At 57.4% G+C, this 24,816-nt stretch overlaps 1 protein-coding gene across 3 annotated transcripts; it reads right to left on the bottom strand.

Moving 5' to 3' along the window:
• Nucleotides 1–2: 2 nt before the first annotated feature.
• Nucleotides 3–24,816, bottom strand: GRAP (GRB2 related adaptor protein). Of its 3 annotated transcripts, XM_026005605.2 has the most exons (5): nucleotides 24,593–24,816; nucleotides 17,079–17,176; nucleotides 12,576–12,698; nucleotides 3,051–3,219; nucleotides 3–1,403 (listed from the first exon to the last, which is right to left on the bottom strand). In XM_026005605.2, the coding sequence occupies exons 1-5, from the start codon at nucleotides 24,668–24,670 to the stop codon at nucleotides 1,218–1,220; spliced, it is 654 nt and encodes a 217-aa protein (XP_025861390.1). In that variant the 5' UTR covers nucleotides 24,671–24,816; the 3' UTR covers nucleotides 3–1,217. The 3 variants fall into 3 exon arrangements, with proteins under 3 accessions (XP_025861390.1, XP_072586615.1, XP_072586614.1); XM_072730514.1 differs by lacking the exons at nucleotides 17,079–17,176; nucleotides 24,593–24,816 and adding an exon at nucleotides 15,158–15,346 and having other exon boundaries at nucleotides 12,576–13,745; XM_072730513.1 differs by lacking the exon at nucleotides 3,051–3,219 and having other exon boundaries at nucleotides 561–1,403; nucleotides 24,593–24,773.

The following is a 24,816-nucleotide window of genomic DNA, read 5'->3' as shown; positions in this document are numbered from 1 at the left end:
TCCTCATTTTACTGTTTTTATTTTGAAAACTCGGGCCCAGGTCAGGAGCAGCTCAGGACTCGCAGGGTCTCTGGCCCGCCCGGTGCCTACGACAGGGACCTACAGCCCCCATCCCACCTGCTCCCAGTCGCCACAACATCTTCCTCTCCCCGCCTCCCCACTCACTGCCCCCTCCACCACCAGCCTGGCGTTCAAAGCGCTTTCAGAGCCCCCTTCACTCTCCCTGCTCCCAAAGGTGCCCAGGCCCCAGGCCAGTGCTGCTCACTAATTGCTGCTGCTTGCCCATCTTGTGTGCACACCCTGCCTTTCCTCAAGCCAGGGTCCCATTCCGTGAGAGCTCCAAGTCCAGTCGTGGCCCTGACCGCCCACCTGGCCTATAGTTTCCCCGAACTCAGTGGGGGGGGGCACCCCAGTCTGAGCAGAACAAACAAGAGCCAGGGTAGAGGGTCCTTCCAAGGGGCTGTGCCCAGGGCCTGCACCTCAGAGCTTGTCCACTGTGTCCGGCCAGTGGGAGGGGAGCAGCTCCTGTTTCTCTCATCACTGCCCACCTGCTCTGGGCCTCCCAGCCCCTCTCCAAAATGTCTGTGGCAAGGCGGAGAGTGGGGGGTGCTAGACACCCAAGTGGAGCCCAAAGTTTTGTGGGGCAGCCCAGAAATCGGTGTCAACCTGGAATCAGTCCATTGGTCCAGGTCAGCAGGTGTGCAGCCCCCGGGCCTGGCCCTCACCACTAGGAGCCAGGACACCTCAAGGAGCCATCTGAGGGTGAGGCAGGCAGGCAGCCCAGCAGATGGTCAGCCGAGGTGGAACCCATCCACCACACCCGTGCTTCCTTGGGCAGAGCCCCCAAATGCATGTAACCCAGGAACCTTCAACTCTCCCTGAGGCTGGGGTGGCCACTGATGGTTGGAGGGAGTGGGGCCTCTGCCGCCCTGCCCCAGAGCCCCCGCAGCTGGTAGCCAATGGGAAGAGGCCAGGAGGAAGCACCGGGAGCTCCCCTTGCCTGCTAGGCACCGAACATCGCCGTGATTCTTGGGATGGGCCCAGTTTGTGTGAAGCAGCCCGAGCCGGGGGCCTGGCTTTTGTTGCTCCAGTCCAAGACCCTTGGCTGAGCCCTGTGGGACCCCGGAGACGGGGCGTCCATGTCCTCTCTCTGGACCTCAGTGTCTGGTGGATGGAGGGTCTTCTGGCTCCGCCCCCACCCCCGGGCCCCACTCTGGTCACAGTTGCACTGGCTGTACGTAGCTCCGAGGGAAGAAGCCAATGCGTCCGCCCAACCGGCCCCGCCACCAGTGGGGGTCAAGGTGCTCCAGGACCTCGATGATGTCACCGCGGTGGAAACTGAGCTGTGAGGAGTCCTGGGCCGAGAAGTCAAACTGGGCCTGGGCAAAGCAGGCGCGGGGCGACTGTGAGGAGAGGAAGTGGTTAGTGGGGATTTCTCCAGAGGCCCCAACAAGAGAAGTGGTTGGCTGTGGGTGGGAGGACAGACTTACTTCTCACTCCAAATCCAGTTAGATGGCCACCCCACCCATGAACCCCCTACAGCCCCCTGAATGTCTGCAGCTCAGAGGCTGCGATCTGCATAGACCAACAGGACTGTCTCGGCCACGGAAACAGGCCCTATAAGCTGTAAAGTGATGTGTAGCTAAGAGCAGAGTTTACTGCTGTTGCATTTGACCGGGTTTTGAGGCAGAGGATGTCCCTCAGAGCTGCTCCCAGCTCTCCGGCCTAGATTCCTGTCCTATGTATACCCCAAGGTGACCTCAGGTAAGACCCTGCCCTTATGGGACTTAGTTTCCCCACCTGCAAAGGGCAGCTGGACAAAGCTCTCTGCAGGCATATCATCCCGGCGCCGTGACAATTATACCCAGTGTCCTGGCCCTGCCTGCCCCACCTGGATCTCTCTTCGGAGCCTGTGGAATCTTATCCAGGATGGGTGATAGGATCAGCAGACAGGCTCTAATTAGCGGTTCTCAGCCCAGGGAGGAGGAGGCGGTACCATGGGTCCTAGGAGACTGAGCCAGTTCTGGAATCATCCCACAGGGTGGGTACCCAACAGAGCCCAGGCCTGAGTGAAGCAGTGGGTGTGGGGAGCCCTCAGGCAGCCCCCAGCTCCGTCCTGGCTCCTTCACATTCTCCAAGGGCAGTGCTGGCCCAGGCAGGGGAGCAGAGAGGATAGAGGTCTGGGACAGATGCCTAGTAGTGGGGTAGAGGTCTCCAAGGCTGGGAGCTCACAGTTGCCCCAGCCCCCAGGGTGGTGGAGGAGGCCCAGCATCCTGGCGGCACACATGGTTCACTAATGGGGGGCTCCCAAGTCACCCTTTGCCTCCCCTGGCTCCTGAGACTCCAGGGCTCATCCTATCACACAGTGGGGAAACTGAGGCCCAGCTGAGGTCACACATGGTGGGGGTCTAACACAAGCAGGACCAGAGCTTCTCTGTGGCAGGCGGCAGCCCCTCCCCAGGCTCAACTGGGCAGGCCTGGGGTCCAGACCTCTGGCCCTGGGGCCTTGTGGACACCCCCCTTCCCAAAGAAGACAGCACTTGTTGGGGCTAATAACCCGGTTGGCTGGTATCATCATTCTAATCACACCCTGAGCCCGGCCAGGACCTCGCCCACAGACGCTCACACCGCCCCCACCCCACCCGGGGCCAGCTCCTGGGGGCAGAAACCAGGGCCAAGCCTACCCCCAAGTGGTCTTGGGGGAGCCTCAAGACGAAGACCAGGCCCCTGTGGACGAAGCCAGCTCAGGGAGCGGCCCCCAGAAGCCTCAGTAGGTGACGGGACCTTCGTGCACTCAGAGTGCGCAGAGTCCCTACGATGGCCACGCACGGCGCTGGGGCTGAGAGCAAGCCCGCCGCGGTGTGGCCGTGGCCCCGTCCACTCTGTGCCTTCCTCCTCCTTCCCCCTGCTTCCCCACCCCGGCCTGTATTACTGCAAAAGGGGGACTTTAGAGCCCTGCCCGGGGACCTGGGTCGATGCCGCGATGGGTGGCAGAAGGAGCAGGTGCAGAGAGCCCCCCCTCGCCCCCCAAACCCTGGGGGCGCGCCTACCTTGACCAGGGGCTCCTCGTCCCGCAGGAAGACCTGCCGCTGCTTGGCGATGGTGGTGGTGCGATAGAAGTCCACCAGCTCATTCAGGGAGTTGAACTTCTCTTCCCACAGGAAGTACTTCCCCGAGGCCTCCCGCAGCACCTTGAAGTGCTGCACCTGGTCGCCGTAGCTGGGGGAGGGCAGCCACCTGAGCCACCCGGCCTGGGCGGCCCTGTCCCCACCCCCACCTGCAGCTGGCAGGTCCGGGGCCCACTGACCTGGCGGGGACGTGGGGGCTGGAGGCAAGGGTGTGGGCGCTGGGACAGGCCGCTGGGCTGCTGTGTGACCTTGGGCAAACCACCGGACTTCTCTGATCCTCCGCTTCTTTATAAGGTAGCTCCTCCCTTCTGGGTAAGTGTTCAGAAAGTGCTGCCCGGGGTCAATTGGCAACGTGACATGGTTCCTCTGAGGCAGAGGTGGTCAGGCAGCTCCTCCTCTCCCATCACTTCAACATCTCCCCCAGGCTCCTCCCGGGCCAGCAGACAAGTGAGGAGTGAGTCCTAAGACCTCCTGACTCAGACCAAAGCCTGCCTGTGTATTGGATGCTTCGTGTCTGTCCCTGCCCCCTACCTCAAGAACCTTCTATGGCTCCCCATTGCCCTCCGGATAAAATCTTAACACCTCGGACTAGATATGTGGCTCCAGTGCCCAGGCCCGTTTCCTTCATATACTTTACCCTCTTGCTGTACGCCTCATGTCCCATGCCAGGACAGGCCATGACGGACTAGGACCGGAGGTGCTGTCCATTGTCCCAACCCACATGGGCAGCACAAACCATTGTGATTCCCCTCGCTGCTACAGGGGTGGCCGGACCCACCACATGGCTCAGGAGGTGCCAATCCAGCCATTTGTGCAGTGGGGAAACCGACACCCCGCTGCAAACCATGCCATCCCCAGGGTCGCACAGCAGCAAAGCCCCAGAGTTAGGGCCTCCTGTCAAGAGTCACTCCAGCATGTTCCCCTGTTGGTCCTTGTTGTATAACAATAGGAATAATGATTATTCCAAATATGGGGTTGATAATGTCCCGGACCTTGTCATCCCAAGTCTAGGACCATGCCACCATGTCATTCCCTGGGCTGTGATCCCTAGGAGGCCCTCCCCTCTCTCAGCCTCTATGCCTGGCCGAGTGGCAGGCAGCCATCCTTGCTGGCTCTGGTCAGCCCAGCTGGACCTCAATGTCCTCACCTGCCCAATGGGGGCAAGGGGCTGGCAGCTGCAGGGAGAATCCAGAAGAGCCCCAGCTCCCCAGCAGGAAGAAGCCAGTTTAGGAACCTGCGCTCTGTGGCTGGTGAAGCTAAAAGCCCAGAAAGCCTTGGGGCCTGTGGGCATGGCCCGGCATGTATGTGGGGCCCCAGGATGGCCCCAGAGTGGGCGATGGCCTCTTGGCCTCCTGAACCACAGGCTACATTCTCATTCTGTTTAGGGCTCAGTGAGAACCAAATAGTGGTCTGGAGACTTGACAGTAAAAAGAAAAAAAAAAAAAAAAAAACCACCTCCTGGGCTCTAAATTTAATCTTATGAAATCATTCTGTAAGCCGGGGTTTGTGTGCCACCCGAGTCCCCTGGACCACAGTCCAGGGTCTTGGCAGGCCCCGAATAGGAGCATGATTTTGTCACCCACAGCCGCCCAGGCCTGCTATCTCATCCCTGCCTGCTGTTCACTGCCTTATGGTCAGCGCCAGCCTTCTTAAAGGCTTAAGATTAAAGACAGAAGACAAAGAATTGTTCAAGGTGTGTGGGTTTGGGGTGGGGTGGAGGGCAAGCTGGGATGCGCCCCCCCATGTTAAGGAGTCCAAACCACCCAGTGCCCATCTGTCTCCATTCAAACATATCTCCCCTCCAGGCCTTTGCACACATGATTTTCTCCAATTTCTTCTGTAGTCAAACTCCTACTCATGCTTCAAAGCCCAGGAGAAATGGCCCAACTCAGAGTCAAAGGTCTCCTTGGGTTCCCCAGCCCCTTGTACAGCCTTCGTCTAGCCCACTGCTCACAATGGCTTACATGCTAGACCCAGAAAATGCAGGGAGGTAGGAGGAGGCCCTGGGGGTCTAGCCCAAGTTGGGAGAGGCGGGACTCGGGGAACAGAGCGTCAGGGCCCCCGGCTAAGTGCTCATCAGGGTGGTTTGTTCTTGAAACCCCTCTCCTGTTGGTTCTGGGCTTCAAGTCCAGCCCTCCAGGTGTCCTGGCCCTGAAATAGACCTGACACCCTCTCTAAGACGTGTCCAGTCTCAGGGCTGCTTAGCTGCAAAGGGGGCCAGTGCCCCCCAAGAGGCTCTGTGAGCAGATGAAGCAATGATCCCCAACCCTGAGACAAAGCCACTCGTGTGCTGTCAGCAAGCATTGTTCCCAGGTGACTAAGTGGCTCGTGCTGGCAGCCGTGGGACATGTAGGCCCATGGAACTAGGGCAGGCAGGAGGATGGTGCTTCCTGCCCTGTCTGACTTGCCACAGCCTCCCACAGGCCACGCACTTTTGTTGAGGGACCTCTGAGCCCACTGACTCTCTAGTGCCCTGTCCCAGCCAGATCAGGGTTTCCCTAGCCCCTAGACGTTGGTGGGGGTACCTGGGGAGGAGGGTCTCTCATCCAAAGGCTGGGCAGGCGAAAAGCCAGGAAACAGGGCCCCCAGGGACCCCATGTGTGGGCCACTCAGTGCAGAAGCAGAGGCTCCGACTCAGGGCTGGGCTGTCCCCAGGGAAGAGCCTGTGGTATGGACGGCCTCCCCCTCTGGGTAAGGGGGCAGAGAAGCAGGTGGCAGGTGTGAAAAAGATCTCAAACCCAAGTGACCACCTGGAAAGTTAACCAGAATGAAGTATTTCTTGATCACATAAGAGGATCAGCGAGTAGAGGACAGGAGATGAGGCAGGAAAGGGCCAAGGGACCCAGGAAGTCTAGAACCTTCCAACCTGAGAATTGGAGAACTCTCAACTTGGGGAAGTTTGCATGGTCCAGCCTCTCACCTGTATATGGTACACAGTAGGTGCTCCGTAAATGGCAGGTCTGGTCCCTTCTCCTAGCTGGTTCCAACTCCCTGTCCTATGGTGAGGGACTGGGGCCCAGAGAGGAGAGAGGCCTACCCACAGCCAGGGACAGCCGTGTCGGGGATGCTGCTCGGTGCGTAAACTGAGCACGGCCTCTTCGGATCAGCGATTACAGCTGTCTGAGGCCAAGCAGGGCCATCTCTATCAGACGACCCCAGGACTCAGCATCTGGGCAGCCCCCCTATCTGCTGGCCTTATGGGGCCCTTGCTGGGAATCTATCTCCCCAGGAGCACCGTCCCCTGCCTGGTCTTGGCCTTAGCCATCCTTCAAAGCCTCATGCAGCCTTGAGATGGTCTGAGAGCCCCCTAGACCCTCCGTGGCCTCTCTAGACCTCAAACTCTCACTCCCAGGCCCAGGGGAGCTCCAGGGCATATAGGGGAGACCACGTCCAAGTCCAAGTGAACCTTGACCTGGGAGGGATGGCTTGGGTGCAGGCACCCTGCTGGGTGAGCCCTCCTGAGCCGGGGGAGGGAAGGGCAGCCAGGATGGGGTCTAAGCCCAGGCGAGGACAGACAAGGGGGCATCTGGAGCTGGTCCGGGGCAGTGGCCAGTGAGTGGTGTGTGTGTGTGTGTGTGTGTGTGTGTCCTGGCCTGTGTGTGCCGGGTGTGTCTCTATAGTGTCTGGGTGTGTGTAGGGTCTCTCTCTGCTCTGCCACAGTGACTGTATGTGAGTCCCTTTCTGCGCAGCCACGGGCATGTTTGTCCCCCACACCCACCTACCCAGGGGGATGAGGGGCAGGGCCCGGCCTCTGGGCTGTCACAAAAGCCTCAAGCAAGGACCAAGTGAGGCCTGATGCTAGCAGTAGCCTGTCCTGCCCAGCAGGTTTTTCTGGCCTGGTGGCGGCAGCGGCAGCAGCAAAGGTGACAGTGGCCTCCCAGTGTGGATAAACAAGGCTGGGGTAAGGTCAGGAGCCCCCCCCGACTGCCCCAACCAGGGCCCTGGGCCCCCCTACAGAGGCCTGGGTGCTAACTGTCCCCTGGGTGATCTTCTTCAGGCATCAGCAGTCTAGCCTCAGTTTTCTCATCTGTGAAAAGGGCAGGGGCGGAATACATGGACTGCAGCAGACATGAAATAGAATCAAACTGATCTTGACAGGGACTCAGAGGCCTTTGGGACTCAGGAAAGGTGGATGGAAGATAGAATGGGTCTGTCTGGGCACAGGAGATCAGTGGGCCCTTGCTCTGCTCTTCCTTGCTGTGTGACCTTGGGTAAGTCCCTGCACCTCTCTGAGCTTCTGTTTCCTGCAAACTAGGCTTCTGGGGATCGCTTCCTCTGTCTTTGCCTGCACATATAACACCCTCCATCTTCTGGCACCACTTCTTTCTTGCTTCATTTTCCCAAGAGCCTTTATCATCTCCCAAGATTTTATGTAGTTCGCTAATTGTTTGGCATCTGAGTGGCTCCGTCAGTCAAACATCTGCCTTCAGCTCAGGTGGGGATCCCAGAGGCCTGAGATGGAGCCCCGCATGGGGCAGAGCACAGAACTTCTCCCTCTGTCTCTGCCTCCCTCTCTCTCTGTCTCTCGTGAATAAATAAATACAATCTTTTTTAAAAATTAAAAAATAGGGGCGCCTGGTGGCTCAACGGTTGAGTGTCTGCCTTGGGCTTGGGGTATGATCCCAGGGTCCCAAGTTCAAGTCTCACATCGGGCTCCCCGCAGAGAGCCTGCTTCTCCCCCTGCCTGTGTCTCTGTCTCTCTCTTGAATAAATAAAAAAAATCATTTAAAAATTTAAAATAAACATAAAAATAATAATGTGCTAATTGTTTCTTGTCTGTCACTCCAGTAGAAATGAGTGCCTAAAGGACAGGGAGTTTTGTTGTTCACGGCTGAATCCTAAGCACCTGGGACAATCCGGGTGCACAGTAGGTACTCAGTGACCAGAGCAAACACAGGTGCAATGACTCTAGGGCACCTCTGGCCTGAAAGGAAGCAAAATACCTCACTGCGGGGGGAAAAACCTGCCATTGACAGCAGAGGAGTCCACAGCAGCCTGGATGGGATTGTGGAGAAAAGTCACACTGAGCCCCAGCTTCAGTCCTTGGGCTGCTGGCTGCCGGCTCAGACTTGCCCCTGTGAGGGGGGGCGGGGGGAAGCCCTCTGTAAACTCGTAAAGAGCAGCCAGCGTGGCCACTATCGCTCCATGAGGCGGCCCGAGGCCCATAAACCCCATCCCTGACAGCTTTATGGGGCTTGGCATGAGCATGTGGGAGATGCCACGTGTAGTGGGGTCAGAGTCCCCAAGAGCCAAGTCAGCGAGGCCGGAAATGCTCTCACACATAAGTTTTATAGCTGTCACTTTTCTGGATGACCACTGGGTCCCTGCATTTCATAACACCTGGGGTTACTGTCTCCACGTTGTTGATGAGGACATTACAGCTACAAGAAAGCCAGCCCCTGCCTCACAGCAGGTTCTGAGCAAAGTCAGGACAAGAACTGGGTTCCCTGCTGCTCTATGTCACCACCTCTTCCATGTCACTGTCTCTTTTCTAATAGCCCTGGATTTGTAGGACAAGGGGCCAGGAAGCTGTGTGCTTACTGTGTGCTTACAGGGTAATATATGTATTTCTAAAGATTTTATTTATTTACTCATGAGAGACACAGAGAGAGGGGCAGAGACACAGGCAGAGGGAGAAGCAGGCTCCCTGTGAGGAGTCCAATGTGAGACTTGAACTCAGGACCCTGAGATCATAACCCAAGCCCAAGGCAGATGCTCAACCTTTGAGCCACCTAGCATCTCCCCTAGAGGGTAATATAATGATAATTACTATAACTGGCATTTTTGGAGCACTTGCTATGTGCTAAGCAGCATACTAAGCACTTTACATGGATGTTCATTTTACAGATGAGGAAACAGGCTCAGAGGGTAACTTCCCCAGGGTTATACAGCTAGTAGATATTAGAGTCGAAAGTCTTGCTTAAAAGCCCACATTCCTGGCCATATACACCCTCTGAGTCTGTTTCCTACTCTAATCCCTGCCCAGTGGTCCCCCAAGGGCCACTGAAATGCCCACATGAGACAATGGACCAAGCTAGGACGGAACCAAGGGTGGAGGACGCCACCTGGTGACGCTGTGCACAAACCACAGTCAGCTGATCCCAGGAAGCCGATCTTAGGGGGCTTGGCCTGGAGACCTTGGGGGAGGCCCCAAGGGGCAGGAGCCAGGATTTCTCTGAAGGACGCTGCCAGACCTCTTCCCAGGACATAGGTCCTTGCTCCCCTGCTCAACAACTGCTTCCCACCACCACCTATTGCCCCTGCTGGTCACACTCACTATCCAAACCCACCCCTCTCTGCCCCAACTCCAGGTCTCCGCACAGCCTGGTCTCTGTGCCCGGCAGGCCCTCTCCTCTCTTTGTGCAACAAACTGCCACTCAGGCTTTAGGGTCCAGTTCAGATGTCATCTCCTTCGCCACGTGGAATGTGTCCCCTGTCACTGAATTCTTTTTTTTTTTTTTTTTTTTTAGATTTTATTTATTTATTCATGGGAGACACAGAGAGAGAGGCAGAGACACAGGCAGAGGGAGAAGCAGGCTCCCCGGGAGGAGCCCGATGCGGCACTCGATCCGCGGACCCCGGGATCGACCCCGGGATCAAGCCCTGAGCCGAAGCCAGACCTCCACTGCTGAGCCGCCCAGGGGCCCCTGAATCCGCCCCTTATTTATTCATTCATCACAAGAGCCTGGGTCTGAGTCTGCGCGTGCGCACTGGCGGGGCTGCACTTACGAAGAAAGGCCAGGAGAGGGCAGTGCACAGGCCTAATGCTGGAGGTTCAGGCAGCGTGACGAGTTAGGGCGGGGAGAGGCAGGGGGAGAGGGGGGGGTTGGGAGGGCCCCCCTGCCCCCCAGCTAGGGCTGCAGAAGCTGTCCCAGTGAGTCTCCTGTGCCCCTGCCTCGCTGGGAGATCTTGGACTTCGGAGCTGATTCTAGGAGGCCCTCGAAGCTGCACCAGCCCGCCTGGCGGGCGCCAATCCCAGATGACCAGGCCCTTGGCCGCCAGCACATGGAAAATAACTGTTTCCTGCTTTTGCAGGGACCCCAGGGGGAAGTGGGGGCTGGGCTGTGGAGGAGGAAAGGTGACCCAGGGGGCAAGGTGACCCAGGGGGCACTCCAGATGCCCACAACCATGCATCTCCCACACACAGATGCACTGACCGTGCTCCCATTTTTAATATGGGGGAGTAGAGGTTTGACTAGGGCCAGAACCATTCCCATCCCCTGGGATAACCAGCCTGTTTCCTGAATGTGTGTGTGTGTGTGGGGAGATCCTTGGGGTAACCAGCCTGTTCCTTATGTGTGAGAGGGGTGTGGGGTCCTCTGGGGTAACCAGCCTGTTCCCGGTGTGTGTGGGTCACAGGGGGTGCGATCCCCGGGACTAACGAGCCTATTCCCTATTCGGGGAACAGGGAAGTAAACAGAGCCAATGCTGCTTGCACAGCTTGGAGGGGATCAGCTAAGTGCCGTGACCTCTCCTGATGTTGGATAGATCTTATTACCACCCCCCAGTAGCCTTCCCACCCTCAGCAGATGGCCCCACATGGGGTTCTCCAGGCCCAGACAGGGAGATCACCACCGCCCAGGGCTCCAGGGTGCAGATCGCTCACCACCACTTACCCCAGAAATGGACCACCCGACAGTGCACCAGCCACAGAGCTCACCATGGGTCTGAGAGAGCCAGGATGGCACCGACCTGCGTCCTCACTCCCAACCCCTGCATTAACCATCAAAGGGGTCCCGCATTCATTCAGCCTTTGGACAATCAAGCCATTGGCCATAAACCAATCCAGTCCTAGGACAACGGCCTCTTAGAGGCCACGCCGCCAAGTTCCAGACCTGCCACTTGTGCCTTCCTTCCAGGCAACCTTGTCACCCCACTACTGCTCGCAGTGACCCCAAAACCTGGTGCAGTGAGCGCCTCCTCTGTGCAGGCTCTGTGCCCACTGTCCACGGAGACCCGAACAGTTGGGGGCCTTGACATCACAGATCCATGCCACTCCCTCACCTGGCCTGAGCCAGCAGCCACTTTGTATGCCTTCAGCCCTCACCACCATCCCAGGTACTGTCACCCCCTGCCTGGCTCCCCTCTGGCCTCCCAGTGCCCCCCTCCTCACTGCCAACCATCCTTCCTCCTCCTAGCAGCCAGAGGAGAGGGATCTGCTGAGAAATGGAAGCCAATCACATCTCCCCCTGCTCAAGACCCTCCATGGCTCCCTAATGCTCTGAGAGAAAACTCGATCTCCTTGTCAGGATCTGTCGTCTCCATCTCTTGGGAGATGCTCCCAAGTCACACCACCAGTCGCTGTGGATGCCAGCACGTCCCACGTGCATTCCTACCTCAGGGCCTTTGCATTTGCTGTTATGTCTGCCTAGAAATCTCCCCTCCCGGGTCATCACTCCCAGGGACCTGGGCAGCCTCCAAATCCAGGTTCAGATCTTTGTTCGAGCACCACCTCTAGGGAGGCTGTCTCTGACCACCTTGACTCCTGCCATAGGTCTTTGCTTGTTCACTGTCTCCTCCACTAAGACATAAATCCAGAAGGGCAGCAACTTTGGGGTTTTTACAGTCATTTCCCCAGCCTCTAGAGTAGCCTGGCACACGCCAATGTGGCTCAGCGAATATTCCTTGAATGTATGCCTCTATACACCACTGTTCCCGACGGTGAGAACAGGTAAAGTCAGAAACCAGGCCCCTTGGGCCCCAACTCCTGTTCCCGTTTCTACCTCCCAGCCCGGGAAGTGTGGCCTTCGAGATTGGGCCTTTGGGACTGAGGTCTGCGTGGCCTAGAGGCTGCTGGTCCTGCTTGAGTTGCTGCGGGTCACAAAGTCAGACTCTCCCATGCTCCCATCGCGGCAACCCTGCTTCAATGTCGGGCACTATTTTAAATATATTGACTCAAAATATATATTTATAGACTCATATAGTCCTTGTAATAACTCATTTCACATCAGAGGAGACAGGCCCAGAGAGGTTAAGTGACTTGCCCCAGGTCACACAGCCAGGAAGTGGCCAAACTCGGATTGGAACCCAAGCAGCAGGGCTCCATAGTCCATCATCTCATTTATGTCACCGTGTGGTGAGCGCTGAGCAGGGCGCATCCCGGACACCTGCCCTGGGTGCCCCGGGGCTCTCTCACCCACTGTTGCTCCCATCACATCAAACTCTGGCGTCCTCCTTCCTCCCCTCTGATGAGTCTTGGATGTCTCCCTGCTGCTCATAGAAGAACATGCAGACACTTGACCTGGTGGTGCACCCATGCCTGCCTTCCGAGCATGGCCCACTGCTCTGGGCCGCACCCTGGGGTGGCTGTCATTCCCTGACCCCCGGACAGTCACCAGTGGGCTCCGGCTGTCCCCCATTCAGGGATGAGGCTCCCTGCACCGTGAGCCACGCCCATGCTGCCTCCCAGCCTCCCCTCCCCTGCAGTCCCCACGGGTCAAAACTCACTTCACAGACACTGAGAACTCCCCTGGGGAGCTCTCACTCTCCCGGATCAGGAAGGCTCCCAGGTGGTTCCGCTTCATCAGAATCTCTTCAGCCAGCTGCCGGGAAATCCTGCCCGAGTACCACCTGCAGCGAGAGGGGGGCTGGTGAGGGCGGTGGGACGGCCAGGCCGCCCCTTGCCCCTGTGCCAGCACCCAACGCCGCCAATCCTCCCAGTGGTCCGGAGACACAGGAGATATGAGTGCACCCATTTCACAGATGAGGAAGCTGAGGCGCAGAGATGCAAAGCAACAAGCCCAAGGTTACATGCAGTGTGTTACACGCGGCGCAGGAGGCGGCTGAGACCCACTCCCAGCATCTGGCTCCAGAGCCCAAGCCTTTCCCACCCTGCCAGGCAAACACATCCCCTTATGAAAAGAGAAAAATCAAACCTTAGTGAACCTCCCCCCAGCCAACCCCAGCTGAGCTCTTCCGTTTTAGACGACAGAGTCTTAAAAGCAAAAAAATATAAACACGGATGACAAAGGCAATAGTGGCTTTGGTCTGATGAGGAAGGATGGCTCCCTGCACCCATTTCACAGATGCACAGACTGAGGCCACCTGGACTTTTTCTCCCAGGTACAGGTCCCTCCCCTGGCTGCCCACACAGAACTGGGGATGTGGGAGTGCCCGGCAGATGCTTAGGGTCTTGCGAGACCTCCACTGCCCCTCCGTCCCCCAGTTCCTAGAGGAGAAGGGCTGGGACTCAGCTTCCCTGCCAGTCCTGCCCCTTCTGCTGTGGGGCCCTGGCAAGCCCCCTGCTCTTTAGTCCTCGTAGCATCCACGTGGTCTCTGACGGGGCCCTTGATGGTTCAGATGGGGAAACTGAGGCCTGGAGCAGCTAGAGTCTCCTGGCAGCACTGTGGCCAACCAAGGGCGGGGTCTGGAGACTGTTCCTTGAAAGCTTCCGTCCCTCTTTCAGCAAATGCTTCCTGAGTCTGGGCTTGGCAGCGGGGGCGGATGTGAACTGGGACTTTTCCTGTTGTCTCAGGATGTTGACGAGCCCTTGAAGCCCAGAGCCGGGGCAACAGGTGCAGCCGCACGGTCCGCAGTGTCCTGTCGGGTCCCCAGTCCCACTGGGGTTCTGGCCACGAACAAAGGCCTGTGTGCGGGGTGGGCTGAGCCCTCAGAGAGCTGTCGAGTGATGACCGAGGGGAGAGGGTGATAAACATTCAGCTCCCTGACCCCCATGGAACATTCTGGGGAGGCTGTTCTGCCTCCCCGCCCACCCTGGGGCCTGCCGCTGCCAGCAGCAGTCGTGCTGATAGCCCTGATTACTGGCTCCTTCCTTGCCCACTTCGCACTCCGAAATCCCCAGGCACTGCTTCTGGGGAGCCCCCACACAGAGGTGAGACTTGGCCCACTGCTGTCCCCAAACCGTGGGGATCCTGGAGCCCATCTCGCCCAGGTGGATTTCCTGGGAGGGGAGGCGGTGAAAGATGGTTGCTGGGTGTGGGGGCTCAAGGTGAGCATCTGGAAAGTTCAGCTGGGGTCTCTGGAGTTCAGGAGGCCTGGATGGAGGCTTCCAGGCCAGAAGCTGAGCTGGGGGGCTGGGGGTGGCAAGGAGCTTCTCCACCGGGAAGCCCCCAGCGGGACAGGTGCAGGCACCATGTAGGAGCAGGGGCCCAGTGGGGCCCCAAGTGGGCGTTTCCTGAGGGCCCGGGTGTCTCCAAAGAACCCACAAAACACCACAGGAGGCGTCAGTGTGTGGGTGGCTGTCACCCTCAAAGGCTTTTGCAGCCACACCCTCAGAGGAGGCCAGCCCTGCCCCCCATTAGAACAAGGCAAGGCTGGTCCTCAGGTGACTCCAAGGACAGCAGGAGCAACATTTTCCGGAGCCCCCAGAACCCGGCTCCCTCCACCATGCCAGCAGCACCTCACATACTCCCTTATTTCACTGATGTGGGAACTGCCCAGAGAAAGGCAGGGATTCCCCTGAAAGTATGCACATTAAGCACGTGGCCTCAGGCCCTCCCCCAGTGCCACGGAGGCTCCTAGGGCACCCCTTCCCCACACCTGGTGGGTGCAAATCCCACTCTGCCTCTTGCTGGCTGTGTGGCCCTGAACAAGCCATTCAACCTCCCTCTGCCTCGGTTTCCTTGTCTGTGAGACGGTGATGACAGTACCAGGCTTGCAGAGCCCTTGGGAGACTGGGGGCGCTGCTGCATGCCAGCGTCCCTGCCACCACCCCCACTCCCGCGGCACTCCCTTGGGCCTGTCTGCCACCCTCCCTGGCAAACTTCTATTCTAACTCCCAGGCCCAAGGAATCGTGCCCTTCTTCTGGGAAGCCCTGCCTGCCACCCGCTGGCACACTGCCGGGTGGGTGCTTCTGGGACACCTGGTCTGCATCATGGCTCCCTCAGGGGCTCCCTGGGCAGGCAGGGAGACAGCAGGTCCCCAGAGAAGGAGTGGGGCTGGTGTAGCTCCTTTCTGGGACCCCAGTCCTCCCCGCCACCCACACCCTGGGGCCTGATGGCTGAGTCAGATACTGAACTGCACTCCCCCCCATTTCAGCAGCAGGTGCTGAGGTTAGCCGAGAACGCACCTGGGCAGGGCCTCCGACAGGTTGGTTGGGGGCCTGACCCCTGTCCCTGCTCTGTCCAGACACAGGTGACCAGAATTGACGGAGGGGACCCCAAGGGCATCAGACAACTGGGACCCACCGCAGCTTCCAACAGGTAGTCTTGTCTCAACCACCAGCATTGCCCAGGTAGGCCCGGCCTCACACTGAAACCTGTGTGAGCAGATGGAAGCGTCTGCTCGAGGTTTCCCAGCAGCCCTGGGCCCTCCGGGCTTCTGGCCTTAGCGGGGGGCATTGCCTGCCCCCCGAGATCTCTCCCTGACCCACCGGCCCGAGGCGGTGACCCCTGCCTGTGGTCACTCCCTGGGGCGCCTGGCATCTCTCTGGGTCTCTCCCCTCGTGCCCTCCCTTTATTGACAGAAGGACCATGAGGCCGGAGGGGCAGACACCTGCCCCGCGTCACCCAGGCCAGAGGCCACTGCGGAGCCTGGATCCGGAGCTGCAGGCTGCAGGCAGCCGCCTCTGTGTGGGAGGCTGGGGATGCCTGGAGCCCCGGCGGGGTGCGGCTGGGTGGCCGGGCCCCAGGTGGCATGGGGTTTGCCCAGCACAGGAAGCTGGAGGCGGAGGGCTTTGGAAAGAACTCGAAGACAGATAAAGAGGAAACACCCCCCAGGGCCCCACCCTGGCACTGCTCCTCCCTCCCCTTCCACCCCTCAGTCACGCAGGCCTCATGGCTTCCAGTCTGTCCCCTCCAGCCTGCGCGGCCCTGTCACCTGCCTCCACATCTGAGTCGGCCCCTGCTCAGCCATCTCTGGGCTCCCCACCCCCTGGGAGCTGCTGCACCTGAGGCCCTCCCACCAGTCCCACTGCCACGGGGTCACCCCCATTGTCCCCCATCCTCTCTCCCAGGAACACCTGGTTTTCTACCTAGCTAACTCCTACACACCCTTCAAAGCCTCATTCGTTGCTACCTCTTCTGAGACACCTTTCCCAGGCACCTCGGTGCTGGCTGCCTCCCCATCTGGTACTTTCTTTATCTCCTGTGTCTCCCCCCCGATGGGGCTGGTCCAACCCCGGCAGTTCCTCATGTGTCTCCAGCATCACCCAGGCCAGGCCCCTGGGGCTGTGGCTAGAGTTTGATGAATGACTGAGTGAGGGGCTGCCTCCGCCACCATCTCAAGCATATCCAGTTGGTTTTTTCATAGGTTCTTGGCCACTGGGGCCTGTTCTGGGGCTGGGCTCTGCCCCAGCCACTCTCAGGGTGGCCGCATGGGATGCCAGCTGCTGTGAGCGTGACAGGGGCTCCCCTGGGCCAGCAGGTCCCAGGTCCCAGGACACCCGGCCCCACATGTGTCTCCCACTCTGCCCTGGTCCCAGGGCATTGGTCTGTTTGGCCAATGTCCAGCTCCCCACAAAACCCCCAAGGCAGGGCCCCACAGGATCTGCTTCCTGGCCACCCATCACCACCCCCCCATTGTCACCCTCACTTCTTATCCTCACAAAAGCCTGAGCCAGCCTCTTGGAGAGAGCTCTAGAATCCCCTGCAGATGGAAGCCTCACCTTCCTTGAGTTACAGATATAGGGAAACAGGATAGGGAGAGCAGGACCTGCCGGAGACCACATGGCCACCTGAGAGCCCGGGGCCTGTCTCCTCCACCTCTCTCCTGGATGTTCCCCGGCATTCCAGGTCCTCAGCCTTGTGGCCTGGGCTGGCCCTGACTCTGCCACCACCTTGGTCCTCACATCTCTGTCCCCTGCCCCTGCTCAGGGTGGGGACTGGGGGCCCTAGGCAGGTGAATGGAACCCGGGAGCGAGGAATCCCCGGGCCTAAGGGGTGTGCGGTGCCCCGAGCTTAGCTCAACCTGGGCCAGGCCAAGTGGGGTCATCTAGCTGCAGGGCTGGGGTAGGGGTGTCCTGAGGAGAGAACCAGGTGACAGCCACTCACGGGTGGGGCTTGATGCGAATGTAGTTCTTGGGAATAAAGCCCTCGGCGCCTCGGAGCTCAGCCTTGTACCAGTTCTGGTCATCTTCCATGTTCAGGATCTGCAGGCAGGAGAGACATGGTCACTTGGTCACCGAAGAGGGACAGCTGCCACCAGCTGAGGTCCTGCTGCTTGAGGACCCCAGGTAGGGGGTCGCAGGACCCATTTCACAGAGGAGGGTTGAGGACCTGCCCAAGTTCACAAGGGCCATGTCTGGTTCACAGTCCTGCTTGCTTTCAGGCCCCAGGACAACCTGTCCTTGGGAGGGTCGCTGACTCCCAAGGTTGGATAGTTGGGAACCCAGAGGAGGTTGTGGTTAGTGGTTGAGCTTTGGTAGGAGGCTGGAGCTGGACTCTCAGGATCTATCCCCCAGCCCCCCAGCAGACCCTGCAGTCTCAGGGGGCAGATGCAGGGGTACCTCAGTTCTCAAGCTGTGCCCCTGAGCATGGGGACTCCACGGCATCTGTATCCCACACACTGATCCATGGGGAGAGGGTCTGAGGTACCCTGGAAGGTCGGGGAGCCCCAGCCTGAGCTCAGCACCTACGGGTGGTCACCTGGGGTCACTTGCATTTAAACAACCCTAATCATCTGAGCTCCGGGGTGTGATTTCAGGGTAGCAGGGATTTGGGCACCAGGGAGCAGATAAGGGAGGCCTTTGGGCTACCAGGAGGCTGAGGCCTGGCCTGCTCGGGTCACATGGGCTCCTCGTCCACAGGTGGACTGAGAGGAACTGAAACAGCCTGAGTGGGGGGTGGGAGTTGCAGTGGGTGAGCAGTCAAGCGGCCCTAGGGAGGAACGGGCCGGGCCTGGGGAGTAGCTACAGCATGAATCTTGGGGCTCCTTCCTCCTTTCCCTGGGTAAGCCTCCCACATGGGACACCACATCACCAAAGCCTATTTCACAGATGGTGACACTGAGGCCCAGACATGAGAGGTGAGCAAGGCCACACAACAGGGAGGAGTCACAGCCCGTACAGCGAATCAGGACTCTGGGGCCTGGGGTTCTTGGCTCAGCTGGTGTGGGGGGACTGTGTTGCACTAGTCTTCACCCCCATTCTACCTCCCACTTGGGTCTGGATCCAAGGCCAGTCCTGGAGCAGGTGCCAACATTGGTTCAAGCCTTGTAGGTATTTGTTGAGGGGGGAAAAATCAGATATGTAACCATATCCCAAGTAGAGGGCATTGGAGAAGCAAAGCCTTGGGGGCAGCCCAACGCAGGCCACCAGCTTAGTTCCATTTTGCCACGAAGACCTGAGATGTGCTCCCTTGGGCCCAGGCAGGCACCCCCTTGTCTGGCTGCCAGGCCCCGTTGAGCTCCTTCCTTCCTGACTCTGCAGCCTGGGCAAGGTCAGCAGACCCGGGGACAGACGGAAGCAGGTGGCTGACTCAGGACAACTTTTGCTAAAAACAAAACCAAACCAATTCCTCAATTGAATAGGACACCCGGAGCCTGTCAGCTGCCTTCCACAACCACCGGTTCAGGGAAGATGCTCTGGAGCCTGGGGCCACACTCCTCTGTCTGCCTCTGCCTCTCTCCATGGTCTCAGCCTCAGTCTCTTCATCTGTGAAATGGGCACATTTATGGCCTCTGCTGAATGTGGCCATGTCTCGTAACTATAATGCCCATGTGACCGTGAATGTCATGTATCCAATAGAATCTTTGTTTTGCTTTCTTTTGCTTTCCTGTCATTTCTGCTCTGAACACCCAGAAACATTCTTGGTTGGTTACGTGAACTGAATTCTTAATGTTTACGTTGTTCAAAAGCTACAGCCCCCCTGAGACATAAGAATTCACAGCAGGTCCTCCCTGGTGAAATCTGCACCTTGGCCTCCCCACAAGACTTTTCTCTCACCTTGCTCTCCACCCAGGATGCCGCCCTACCCCTCTGTTCCCTGGCCGGGTATTCACTTATCAGCTATGTCATGAGCACCCACTGTGTGCCAGACACTGTGCTAAGTCCTAGTGAGACAGCAGGGAGCATAGAGCTTACATTGTGCTAGGCAGAGGCAGACAATAAAGAAGGAAGGAAACAAGTTAACAGGTAATTTAATATAGTGGTAAGGGCTCTGAAAAGATGGAAGATGTCTGGTGGAGGGCTGGGGGGTGTCAACAGGAAGCAGATGGGGCACTCAAGAGAGTCCTCTCTGAGTAAGTGATACGTGAGCTGAGGCCCAAGTCATAGGAAGGGACTGGATGTGAGAAGATTTGGGGAACAGTATCCAGAGCAGAGGGGACAACCAGTGCAAAGGCCCTGGGGTAGGAGCAAGCCCTGTTCTCAGAACAGAGAGGAGGCCAGTGTGCCTGGAGCTAAGGCGGGAAGGCTGCACTGTGAGGTGAAGTGAGGAAGGCCGCCAGGGCGAGAGGGCGTTGGTGTTGTATGCCATGAGAAGCACCTTAGATTTTACTGTAAAAGCCATGGAGGGGCCTCGGGGGAGGCTCAGCTCTGGGCATGGCTGCTGTGTGGAGACTGGGACAGCTGGGAGCAGAGGGAGGTGGGGTAGTGAGGAGCTTCTGCACTGGCCCAGGTGAGTCCAGGTAAGCGAGGTCAGCAAGGCCCCAACTGCGGGGGCAGGGCAGGTGGGGTGTAGAGAAGCCGTAGGGTTCAGGATAGGTGTTGGCAGAGTCGCTGACCGGCCTCAGTGAAGGCCGGGCACGAGGCAGGTAAGGAGCAGCCAGGACAAGTCCAGGGCTTTGGGCCAGAGCGCCGGCAGGCTGTCGTGGCCTCAAATGCCATGGGAACGGCTGTGGGGAGCAGGTGTGGGCTCAGGGTTAACTGCATTGGCTCTGAGGTGCCATTGACCTTCCCTCTGGAGATGCCAGGGAGGCTGTGGGGCCCCTGAGTCTGGGCCTTGGGGGCCAGGTCACCCATGGAGAGATAAGGGTGGAGCCACCACCCACCTCCCTCTTCCAGCTGGGAGAAAGGGGGTCCTGGGCCCCCGAAAGTGCCCAGCCTGACAGGGAGGACGCTTGGTTCCAGGGAAACGATGTTTGGGGCCAATTGTCCAGAGCGGATTCACATGCCACCTAGACTCCCTCCAAGACCAGAGCTCAGATTAATTTATTCAGGGGGCACTCCCAGAGGCTGGGTGGGAGTCGCCTGCAGGCACGGCTGTGACGGCCTGGCCTAGAGGGGCCATGCAGGAAACACTCACTGGAAAAGAGAATGGGATGGCTCTGGGGGGGGGGGGGGGGCACCGCATCCCTGCCTAGCCAGGTAAGGGAGGGCCAGCCAACCTACACACCACTGCCCCAGCCTGGCTGGGAGAGAGGGGGACACAATGTGACATCGCAGCCCATTTTTATGGTTATACAGAAAGAGGGCTTTGTAGGAGTGAAGCGGCTGAGGCACCTCGGGAGCAAAATTTAAGGGATTGTCAACACAAGGAATCAAGATAAAGAATACTTTAAGACAACATGGCAAAAATAAATAAAGTCAATGCAAAAACTCCAATTACATTCATTAATTAGCAGTAATGTATCAATATCAATCCATTAATGTAACAGCCGATGGATGTTCAGAGCGTCCGATGCTTACCAACTGGGGGAGATGGGTCCAGATGCCTCTTTACTATCTCCTTGATTTTTCTGTAAATCTAAAACTGTCTTGAAAAATAAAGTCTGTTTAAAAGCTAACCCCAAAAAAAAAAAAAAATTCCATCCAGATCTGAACGTGACCTTGCACTTGCACAGCCATGGCAGCGCCATCCCAGCGACCACCTCAGCTGGCCCTGGAAGGAATGCTCGCCTCTTGCACAACATGTGGGAAATGCAGAAAGAGTGAAGAAGAAAAATGTGGGGACGCCCGGGTGGCTCAGTGGTTGAGCATCTGCCTTCAGCCCAGGGCGTGATCCGGGGTCCCGGGATCGAGTCCCGCATCGGGCTCCCTGTATGGAGCCTGCTTCTCCTTCTGCCTGTGTCTCTGCCTCTCTCTCTCTCTCTCTCTCTGTGTGTGTGTGTGTTTCTCATGAATAAATAAATAAAATCTAAAAAAAAAAGGGGGGGGGGGAGAAGAAAAAGAAAACCATGAATAGCTCATGGCCCACCTCCCCAAACAGACCACTGCTAGCTTTTCAGATCATTTCTTTCTAGTTTTTTTATGGGGGCACCGGATGCAGTGCAGGACAGACAGTTTTCCCTCCCCAAAATCAATCCCTCCACAAAATTATTACCTATCGATTATCTATGTAGAGTTGACCTTCTGTGCAGATACATTTGCATTCTGTGTTTTGCCACTTAACATTGCATCATGAACTTTTTTTATGCACCTAAATAGCATTTTCGGGGCTGTCTGATCTTTAGTACCATCCTTAAGCAGGCAGTCTGGGTTGATTCCATACTTGGGCTTGGGCCCCAAGCTTCCCCACGTTTCACAGGCTTCTTTGCCCCACGCGCTGCCTCCATCTGACAAACTCTATATGTTACAAACTCTGTTCCTCATCTGGTTTGTGGTCCTCGTCTGCCACCAGAACACCGGCTGCATGAGCAGTGACTGTGCCCATTCTCTCCTTGCTCAGTTGTCACTGCCTAGACGAGGACAGCAGACACACTGAGTGCTCCTTGAGTCTTTTATGAGGAAACATACATATGTCTCTGATTATGTCTCAGTTTCCCAGAGGCAGAATTTCTGGGTCACAGGACATGGATATTTTTACGGCTTTATGTTCCCCAAGTTCCCTCCAAAGGGTTGTGTCATTGTACCTGTCCACCACTCACATGTAAGAGTGTGTATTTTCCCACAGTGTCAATAACCTTGGAGATTTTTTTTAAATAAAATTTTACTGATCTGTCAAATGGAAAACAGTTACTTGCTTTAAGTTGCATGGCTTTTGTGACTGGTGAAATTGGGCACTTACTGGCTTACGTTGTTTCTTTTGCAACTTTCCAGTTCATATCCTTTGTCCATTTTTCTGTTATGCTGTTTGTGGTTTTTCTTATTGGTTTATAAGAGCTCTTTACAGATCAAGGACATTGATATTTCATCAGGATTTTTTTTTTTTAGTTTAAGCCATTTTCATTTTTTGCCTAGTAGACAAGAGCCCTGCTCTGCTTCCATTCCCATCCCCTGTTATCTTTTGAAAATGTAAATCTGATCACGTTTTTCTCCCTGCTGAAAACTCTTCAGTGAGCATACCTCAAATTAAGAATGAAATACAAATCTTTCACAGGCCCTGATGCCTGCCTACCTCCCAACATCATCCTTACCCTCTCTTTCTCACTCACTGCTCTTCAGTCATAGACCTTTCAACTCCTCAAACACACTAATGGTCCTGCCTCAGGGCCTTTGCACCAGCTGGTCCCCCCTGACACCCCCGCACCTAGGGTTCTCTTCCTCCGGCTCTTTGCATGGCTGATTCTGCTCATCTTTTGGGGCTCAGCTAAGGTGTTATCTCTTTTTTTGTGCTCTATGCCCAATGTGGGGCTCGAATTCATGACCCCAAGATCAAGAGTCACACGTTCCGTTGATTGAGCCATCCATGTGCCCCTAGGTCTGAACTTTTTTGAGAGACCATCCTGACCAGCCCATCTAAAGCTGTGCCCCCACCCCCTCCCACCCACTGTCATGCTCACGCATCTCCCTGCATTAATTTCTTCAATACATTTACCACTTGCTGATGTCACTCACTCTCTGGAGTGTCAGCTCCAGGACAGCAGGGAGATTGCTTTGTTCCTTGCTGTAACCCCAGTACTTAGGGCAATGCCTGGCACAGGTATGTGCTCAATAGGTTGACAAGTGTCTGAGGGATGAAGGAAGGGAGGGAGAAAAAGGCAGGTCTTCTCACTGCCTGACGTTCCTCCATCATTCTCTGAGCCTGGAAGGCCCTGCATCGGTCTCTGTGGACACGAGGTGCTCAGTCCCACCGGGAGAGATGCCCCGGTTTCAGCTAACACTTAAATCCTTCCATCCTTCCTTCTTTCCTGCAACATTGCCCACATCTTACTAAGAGCCTCCTGCAGGCCAGGCACTGCTTTAGGTCCTGGAGCTCCAGGGTGTCTCTGCCTCATAAGCCCACACCTCCCTTAGCCAGCACCTCTGTTAGAAGAAACACACCGGGAGCTGGCAAACGCTTTAGCAGAAGTTAGTGGGAACCTTGAGTCATCTTGGGGTCCTAGGCACAGGAGTCCAGGAGGGAAGTGGGGTGTCACAGTCTTTGCTACAATTGCCTTGGGGGATGTGATCCACCCTGCCCACCACTGGCTGATCTCTGAGCCTCGGCTGGAGCCTACCACCTACCTCATTCCTATTTCCCCATTGCCCCACTCCCCACCAAGCCCCAAATCTGGGTCTAGAGACCCCAGACTGCTCTCAAAGATGTCAATGAGGCCTCTGATGTAGACCTAGCTCTACATCTCATGCCCTGGCTAGGTAGCGCTGGTGCTAAGCCTGCCCCTGTCCCCAGCCGGCCACATGTCCCCAGGGCCCCCAGCCAGCAGCTCAGGTGGACGCAGGTGCTGGCATCCTGGCACAGAGAGGAGCGGGATTCCTTACGGGGACAGGGTTCCTCTTGGGGAGCATCCCACTCCTGCACCCCAGCCCCGGTTGTTCAGTCTCATGGGGACAAAACGAAGGTTCCAGAATCAAAGAATGTGGGTACACATTTGACCCCATGCCAGGCAAGTCATGCCAGCTCCCTATGCCTCAGCTTAGTCACCTGTGAAGTGGGGGCGCTGCACCTCCCCACCTCAGCAGCGTAAACAGGACCTTGTGCGTAGCTGAGCTCGGGGCCTGGCTCTAGCAGGGCGCCAGCAAATGGGAGTCCCTGTCCCTGTTTGTGCCTGAAGCTTGGGGCCGAGAGCGGGGCCCAGCGGGGTGGAGAGAGCGGGTCTAATGCCCACTACTCTGCTGCGCAGGCCTGAGGCCCAGGGAGAGGCAGCGATGTCCCCCCACCGCCTGGCAGCGGCAGCTCCAGTGACTTCTGACCGCCCCGACCTCGGCGCACGGGCCCACTTGTGAGCAGGGACGTTTCCCGGAGACAGTCCCGCGCCGGCCCGGCCGCCTGACAAGGCCGCCGTGCTCGTCAGAAAGGGCCGGATGCGGGCTCTCTGCCCTTTCCTCTGCGCTGCCAGGAGCCATTCTCTACACCGAAATCACGGTTCTTTTAGCGCCCTGTAGAGCGTGTGCACTTCACCCCGAAAGCTTTTCAATCCCTCCCTCTCTCTCTCTAACTGTCTTTTCAAACTCTTCCCAGGGAAACTGGGTGTTGAAGCGACTCCCTGCCGGGGACTGTGCTAATGTCTCCTTGAATCCTCACAACGCAGGCCCCCCTTCCAAGGAAGGGTCGTAGTCATCCCCCCATTTCCTAGATGGGAACACTGAGGCTCAGCGGAGGTGGCTTGTCCAGAATCCCGCAGCTGACAGCTGGAGAAGCCTGGCCTGTCCTCCCCCAGAAGCTGGACTCTGTTTGGGGCGCTGTCCCAGGCCCCTATTCTTAACCACCACCCCCCACTCCATGTGGACCCAGGTCAGCCACCCTACCTTGAGTGTGTCCCCCTTGTTGAAAGCCAGCTCATCACTTTCCGTGGCCTGGAAGCTGTACAGGGCCACCGACTCCATCGCGCTGTCCCCAGGCCCCAGCAGCTGGGCTCCGAGCAGGGTCGGCTCTTCCTGCTTCCTCTGCAGTGGAGGACTGTCTTCCTTTGTTTTGAGAGCGCGTTGTTCTTTTGAAGCTGCCCCTGAGGGAGGAGAAACAGGAAGCAGAC

This window comes from Vulpes vulpes, chromosome 12 (genome assembly GCF_048418805.1).
Source record: "Vulpes vulpes isolate BD-2025 chromosome 12, VulVul3, whole genome shotgun sequence".
Taxonomy (NCBI): domain Eukaryota; kingdom Metazoa; phylum Chordata; class Mammalia; order Carnivora; family Canidae; genus Vulpes; species Vulpes vulpes.
This window is presented reverse-complemented; position numbering and strand designations above follow the sequence as displayed.

What these genes read in the sequence shown, in the direction of transcription:
- GRAP (XM_072730513.1), bottom strand. Translation starts at nt 24,670, where the DNA reads ATGGAGTCGGTGGCCCTGTACAGCTTCCAGGCCACGGAAAGTGATGAG. An exon ending in ACAAGGGGGACACACTCAAG is followed by an intron (nt 17,177 to 24,592) that starts GTAGGGTGGCTG and finishes TCCTGCCTGCAG; the next exon opens with ATCCTGAACATGGAAGATGA. An exon ending in ATTCGCATCAAGCCCCACCC is followed by an intron (nt 12,699 to 17,078) that starts GTGAGTGGCTGT and finishes CTCTCGCTGCAG; the next exon opens with GTGGTACTCGGGCAGGATTT.